The following is a 7,235-nucleotide window of genomic DNA, read 5'->3' on the forward strand; positions in this document are numbered from 1 at the left end:
GCACTTGCTGGCGAGCCTCTGGCGGGGTTGGGAGCCTGGCTCTCGGAGCCTCCTCTCACGTCCCCCTCGCTTTCAGCGGCTGCGACGTGAACAGTCCCAGGCAGCCCGGTCCTAACGGAGAAGGGGAGGAGGAGGCCAGAGACGGGCAGACCCCCTTGCATCTGGCCGCCTCCTGGGGACTGGAGGAGACGGTACAGTGTCTTCTGGAATTTGGTGCCAGCGTAAACACACAGGTATGGAGAATTTCTGTTTCCAGGGAGAGGGATGCTGACGGCAGAATTAGGGAGTAATCTCTTACCTGCCAGGGGCCTTGTAGACTCTCGGTCCTGGGCCTTGGCGTGGCTGTGAGTGGGGCTAAGGGACAGGTGGATGGAGTGACTTCCCCTGGGTCACACAGTCTGCCCCATAAATTGTAAGACTTTCAGGTAAGATTCTCCCACTCTGTGCCTTGGTCCTACAGTGTGAGGAGCGTTCCTTCGGTCAGCTTCTCTTTGCCCCTCGCCTCTGTTGGTTGTCTGTCTCTGTCGGGAGTTTGTCCTAGACCCAAGCTGAGCACTGTGCTCAGATGTCCCCGGAGCTCCGTGGAGCACCCGAGTCACGTTCCTTGGTGCTCGTCAGTGTCCCGGCCCGTGAGGACGTAGGCTGCCTGCTGCCGAGTGGGCGGTGGTCTCAGGCGAGGCTGACTGTCGGTTCATCTTCCCAACCCAGTGTGTTTGTGTCCCTGGGTCACTGGAGTGTGGGGGAGATGCTCGCGGCTTCTGGTTTTCTCTGGGCTTGGACTCTTGAAAAGCTGATTGCGGACGCAGGGGGGCAGTATCGGTTCTCAGACCCGATCTGATATGATGCCCTTCCTGTTTCTCCCCGCGTTTCTCCTTGCGTCTGGACACTGAGCTTGTGCCTGACCCTGCAGGACGCGGAAGGGAGAGCGCCTGTGCACGTGGCCATCAGCAACCAGCACAGCGTCATCATTCAGTTGCTGATCTCCCACCCCGATATCCACTTGAGCGTCCGCGACAGACAGGGGCTGACCCCTTTCGCCTGCGCCATGACTTACAAGAATAACCGGGCGGCGGAGGCCATCCTCAAGCGGGAGTCGGGGGCTGCCGAGCAGGTGAGGAACCCACACCCAGCACTGAGCTCAGTGCCCGAGCTCGGGGGACTCGAGACGCGGAGACTAACCGGATGTCCCCAGCTGAACAGGTCTCTTGTCCATGAAGACACCTGTGTTGAAAGTGCTCTCCCCTTTCCTGAAGTCCGGCCGTTCCGGCGGACTGTCGGTGCTGGCGGAGAGCGGGGTGCTCTGCCCCATGTCAGCCCCGTGCTGGTGCCCCGCGCACAGGGAGGCTGGGGTGGCCAGGCCCCGGCCGGGGCGTAGTTTTGTGGTGTGCCCCGATGGTGTCCTCATGTGCCTCTGCTTGGGCTCCTTGTCCTAGTGATGAAGGTCTTCTGGAGGTGTGAATCGAATGGCAGGAGCAGCTGGCGTCGGGGCAGCTCTCCGGAAAGAGCATCTCTGAGGAGTGGGGCTCCGTCCGGGCGGCAGGCTCAGTCCCAGCCTTCTCTGTGCTGCTTCAGCAGCTGCTCGGGGTGGCTGGCGAAGGGCCGGCCGCAGGGTATCCGGGCGGGACTGGGATCCCCATTGGGGTTCACAAGTAGCCTCCGAGGGCAGTGACGTGGAGATGTGGCAACTGAACAGAAGGAAGTCCTGGCGCTGCAGACGAGCCCCGCTCAGGAGCTCAGGCTGCCCTGGGCCATTGGCTTCGCGTTGGCGTGTGAGCGGGCTGCGGGTGCTGCCACAAGGTCGGGAGCGGGCAGCCCCTCGTGTTTCCTCACACACAACGGAGACGGGCACGGTGGACCGGAGTCCTTTGTAGAAACACCGCCTGGGACAGCAGCACGTGCTGTGTGTGTGGCTATGTGTGGGTGTGCGCTGCCTCCTCACTTCTCACCAAGCACTCAGGGACGCAACAGCTCTCGTAGCCACAACTTCTCTGGCCAGTTGCACGGAGCTCCGGTCTGCAGCAGGCTGGCAGCTGCCTGCCCGCTGCGTGCTCTTACCCTGTAGCCCGATGGAGGGGGAACCTTGTGCAACTACGCGGGGTCGGGCTGCTGTTGCCGCTGCGGTGGGGGGGTCCTGAGGGCTGGTCTGAGCCAAGCAGGGGACCCCATGGCTAGTTTCTGCCTTCTCCTTTTTCCCCGAGCGCCCCCTTCCTTTTCCCATCCGCAGGTCGTCTCTTTCTCAGTTTTCCAAATGAGCTTCTGCTGCCAGAGGGTGTCAGGGCCTTGCACACGTGGTCAGATGCACACGTGTTGTGGCGGGGTGGGGGGCACGTGCAGTGTTGGCTCTTGGGAGGGTGCCTCCTGGACCTGAGGGGTTGGCCACACCATCGCCTCTGGCCGGTGCTCAGGAGGCTACCTCGTGGGGGGAGCCCACTAATGTTTTGGCTCCTTCTCGTTGCCTTAGGTGGATAACAAGGGCCGGAATTTTCTTCACGTGGCAGTTCAGAACTCTGATATCGAGAGCGTCCTATTCCTGATCAGCGTGCAGGCGAATGTGAACTCCAGAGTCCAGGATGCCTCCAAGCTGACCCCTTTGCACCTCGCCGTCCAAGCGGGCTCGGAGATTATCGTCCGCAACTTGGTAAGTGCCGCTAGCAGCGCGTGGGACCTGCGGGCCGGGTCGTGCCGCGTGCAGGAGCTCTCATCACTGCTGTTCTGGTGGGTTTTCTGAAGCGCTGGCATGAATTTGGGGAGCTAAGCCAGTGCCCTTGCGGGAGCCCTGTGTCTGTGGTAGTGCGTCCTGAGAGCCCAGCCAGCACCGTGTGCAGGTGCTGGTGTGAGGCCTTGAGGGAAAGCAGGATCCAGGGCAGGCCCGGCCGCAAGGGCAGGGAGGCCCACGTCTGCACCGGTGCCAAGCGTGTGCTCTTGGGGCCGCTGGCACACACTTGCGTGCTCTCATCAGTATGTCACATTGCCGTACTTTCTGGGGTATGTCACAGTGGTTCAGTATTCATGTGGAACATAGTGACCACCACGGCAAGTCTAGTTAACATCTGTCACACATGGGTACACACGCTTTCTTCCGATGAGAACTTTTAAGATTTACTCTTTGCAGTTTCAGGTATGCAGTGTGGTATTACTTGTGGTTCCCGTGCTGTGCATTACTATCCCAGGACTTAACGTGTTTTATTTATTTCTCTTTTTAAGATTTATTTATTAATTTGAAAGAGAGAAAGCAAGCACACACAAGCAGGGGCAGCAGCAGAGGGAGAGGGAGAAGCAGGCTCCTGCTGAGTAGAGCCCCATACGGGACTCGATCCCAGGACCCTGAGATCATGACCTAAGCCTAAGGCAGATGCTTAACTGACTGAACCGCCCAGGAGCCCTGGACTTATGTATTTTGTAACTGGAAGATTGTACCTTTTGACTCCCTTCACCTATTTCAGCACCCCACACACCCCCTCTGAAAACCAGCAGTCTGTTTTCGGTACCTGTGAGTTTGGGTTTTTGATTTTTAGATTCTCCATCTAAGTGGGGTCATATGGTGTTTGTCTTTCTCTGCCTTATTTCATGGAGCTTAATGCCTTCAGGGTGCACCCGTTTTGTTACAGAAAGCATGAGCTTGTTGTCTCTGGCTGAGTAATGCCCGCTGTGTGCACGCTGCATCATTCCCCGTCCGTCCGTTATGCACTCAGGGGCCGCTTCCTGTCTTGGCTTTGCCTGTAAGGCTGTGGCGGACGTGAGTGCAGATAGCAGCCCAGGACGCGCACGCGTGCTGGAGCCCTCCCCAGGGCTGCGGTGTGTGGCGTGCGGGCGAGGCTGCGGGCCCAGCTCGAGCTGGTCAGGCCACCCGTGCCTCTGCACGGGCCCCAGCTGTGCAGGGTGCCATGGGCACCTGTGTAGGAGAAGGCGGGTCCCAGACTCGAAGGCGGCTGCCTCTGCTCTCTGTGGAGAACTCAAGGAGGCCAAGAGCAGGTCCAGACTATCAAGAGTTCCCATGCTGGTTGTGCTGGTTGGTTTGTGTGATACTAAAGGCATTTTAAAGCTTTTTTACAGTGTGTGCAAGAAACTTGCTCCTTTATCTTTTTTTTCTTTAAATAGTGATTTTCCTTTCGATGAATACCCAGTAGTGAAATTACTGGGTCACACGGTGTTTCCATTTCTCGTATTTTGAGGAACGTCCGTGCCGTTCTCCAGAGCGGCTGCGGCAGCCTGCACACCCACCAGCCGTGCACAAGGGTCTCCGTTTTCCGCTCCCTCGCTGGCCCTTGCTGTCTCCCGCGCTGCTGATTTTAGCCCTTCTGACCAGGGTGAGGTGGTATCTCATAGTGATTTTGATTTGCGTTTCCCTGATGCCGAGTGATGTTGCACATCTTTTCCTGTGTCTGCTGGCTGCCTGGACGTCTTCTCTGCAAAACTGTCATGTCCTTCTGCCTGTCTTTACATCGTTCACTTATTTATTGGGTATTGAGTTGCGGTGAGTTCTGCCTATATTTTGGATGTTGGCCCCTTACCGGACGTGTGACTTGTGCATACGTTCATTCGGTAGGTCACACCTTTTCATTCTGTGGATGATTTCCTTTGCTGTGCAGAAGTTTTTTAGTTTCTGGCCCAGCTTGTTTATTTTCGCTTTTGGAGTCAGATCCAGAAATCACTGCCAAGATTGACATCAAGGAGCTGACCACTCCTTAATTCTCAAAACCACCCAGAGAGGTGTAGGAAAATTTTCACATCTTACGAAGCAGAAAATGTAAGCTCAGAAAGAAGTTTCCCTCGAGATTATGAGGTGGTCAGTAGCGTGACTGGGATTTTAGGCATTTCTGTTCAGCTACAAACCCTGTCTTTTCCAGTGCAACACAGTGCCACCCAGGCCGGGGAGCAGTCTGAGCAAGGACGTGGAGACTAGAGAGTGTGTGTGAGTGCTTTCACTAGGAAGGTTCGGTTGGAATTTGGGGAGGGTGTTGGAGCTGTGGTTGGAAGGGCAGGTAGGGACCAGATCGGAGGGGGTGACACGGCAGACCTAGAACTGTGAGCAGCCTTTACCCTTTTGGTGTGGAGAAGCCAAGCAAGTGTGTGAGCTGAGAGCACATGCAGGCGAAGGGCTTCGTGTCCCCTGGCTGGACCCTAAACCTCCCATCAGACCCAGTACCTGCTGCCTGACTAGCCAGGAGGGCACTTGACTGGTGTTCAGTGTCCCTCCTTCTTTCTCTTTCCCTTTTTCCTTTCCTTTCCTTTTCTTCTCTTCTCTTCGCACAGTGTGAGCTTTGAGCTCACAGCCCCGAAACCAGGAGTCACATGCTCTACCAGCTAAGCCAACTGGGTGCCCCTGTCCCATTTTTGTTTTTGAAAAAGACTTCTTCGAAAACCATTATGGCTTGTTATGTGTTAGAGCTGAGATAACAGGTACCTCTGCAGTGGGCTGTGGGGGGTAGTTCCGTGAGGAGGGCTGGAGAATGATGGTGGGGTGTCTGGTAGCACCAGGCCCAGACTGGGTGTGGGGACCAGCCACGGAGGCATAGGGGGGCGGCAGAGTAGCAGACAGTCTCAGGCCATGTGTCCTTCCATCTGAGAGCTGGGACAGGTTTGAGGATCATGGCCCCTTCACCAAGGTTGAGCTGCTGCCTCCCTGACTTCACAGGTGGTGGGAGGGCCTAGAAACAGCTCATCAAACTGTGGCAGTCGGGTTCATGTTGGAGCCTGTTCGCATCTAAGAATGCCTTTGCCCAGACCTCTCCCCCTCCCCAGTTAACCATCCTTGAGATTAGCTCTGAGCCCCAGCACACGCAGCACTTGTGGCCATGGATCCCCCTCGGAATGTCCTCCTGGGCCTGTGCGTGGTCGCACTGGGCGCCCAGAGGTTGCAGAGGCTGGGACTTGGAAGGCAGAGTCCGAACCAGAGCCGCGAGGCAGAGTTCCGCACCCGCTGGGAGCCGGCCTGGCTTCGGAATCTAGCCCCAGCTTGGAAGTGTGTCCGAAAAAGAACGAGTGGACAGGATATTGTCGAAAGGTCCTTCTTGCTTTTGATTCTGTAATTCCTGGGGTTAATTTCTTTTTAAAAATGACATAGGAGGGGCACCTGGGTGGCTCAGTGGGTTAAAGCCTCTGCCTTTAGCTCAGGTCATGGTCTCAGGAGACTATCTCAGGATGGAGCTCTGCTCAGCAGGGAGCCTGCTTCACCCCCCACCCCTGCCTGCCTCTCTGCCTACTTGTGATCTCTGTCAAGTAAATAAATAAAATCTTTAAAAAGAAAAAAAATGACAGAGGAGGGGCACCCAGCTGGTTCAGTCAGTGGTACGTGTGACTCTTGATCTCGAGGTTGTGAGTTCAAGCCCCATGTTTGATGTGAAGATTATTTAAAATCTTAATAACAACAGAAAATAATATAAACATAGTATATGCTTATTGTGGAAAACCATAAAGCATGTAAGGATGTTGAAGCAGGTCACATCTCCCTTATGCCCCCGACACCTCTGAGTTTGGTCTACGTGCTTTTACACACCTTCAGTGTGTGTGTGTCTGTGTGTGTCTCTGTCTCTCTCTCTCTCTGCAGATGGGATCCTACTGTCATCCTGTCTTCTAACAGGCCTTTGTTTGATTTCCTGTATCATGGTGTCCTTCCGTGTGAAACCACAAATCTTTATCATCTTACTGGCTACTGTTCTGTTGTTTGGATGTTCTGTAATTTTCGTAACTGAATTCTTCTTGCGATCTGGTTTTGCTGCTGTGAGCAGTGGACATCCTTACGCAGTATGGTGAATGTCACTGTCATCCTGTGTGGTCTGTAGTGCGAAGTCTTAGAAGTCGAGTTTTTGTGTTCTAAGGAATGGCTTCTTCACATACCGATAATTGTCGCTTTCTGCTTGGGGCGGGTTTCTCTGGCTTCTGCGAGGAGCGTGTGCGAGGCCTGCGCGGTCCCAGCGTTGCCAGCCGGGTGGGTACTTGGATGTCTGGAGACGGGCAGGCTTGCCGCGGTCGGCAGAACCTGCGCTGGTTGCGGCGGAGAGGCTGCTCAGGTAACCAGCCCGCACAGCTTCTTGCAGGAGCCAGAGTGAATGAGCTGACGAAGCATCGCCAGACGGCCCTCCATCTCGCCGCCCAGCAGGACCTGCCCACCATCTGCTCCGTCCTCCTGGAGAACGCAGTGGACTTTGCTGCTGTGGATGAGAATGGAAATAATGGTGGGTGCCCTCCGCGGTGCCCCTAGTCTGGAGGTCGAGGTGCCCCGCACCCTGGCCTGC

General features: G+C 55.9%; 1 protein-coding gene across 1 annotated transcript in view; it reads left to right on the forward strand.

Moving 5' to 3' along the window:
* ANKFY1 (ankyrin repeat and FYVE domain containing 1) overlaps positions 1–7,235 on the forward strand; it is a 74,596-nt gene that overhangs the window by 59,940 nt on the left and 7,421 nt on the right. Inside the window, exons 17-20 of the mRNA XM_047709275.1 lie at positions 77–233; positions 911–1,111; positions 2,462–2,638; positions 7,028–7,175. Of these exons, the coding sequence (XP_047565231.1) occupies positions 77–233; positions 911–1,111; positions 2,462–2,638; positions 7,028–7,175 (683 nt within the window). The remainder of the gene's footprint in view (positions 1–76; positions 234–910; positions 1,112–2,461; positions 2,639–7,027; positions 7,176–7,235) is intronic.

Source organism: Lutra lutra, chromosome 16 (genome assembly GCF_902655055.1).
Source record: "Lutra lutra chromosome 16, mLutLut1.2, whole genome shotgun sequence".
Lineage (NCBI taxonomy): Eukaryota > Metazoa > Chordata > Mammalia > Carnivora > Mustelidae > Lutra > Lutra lutra.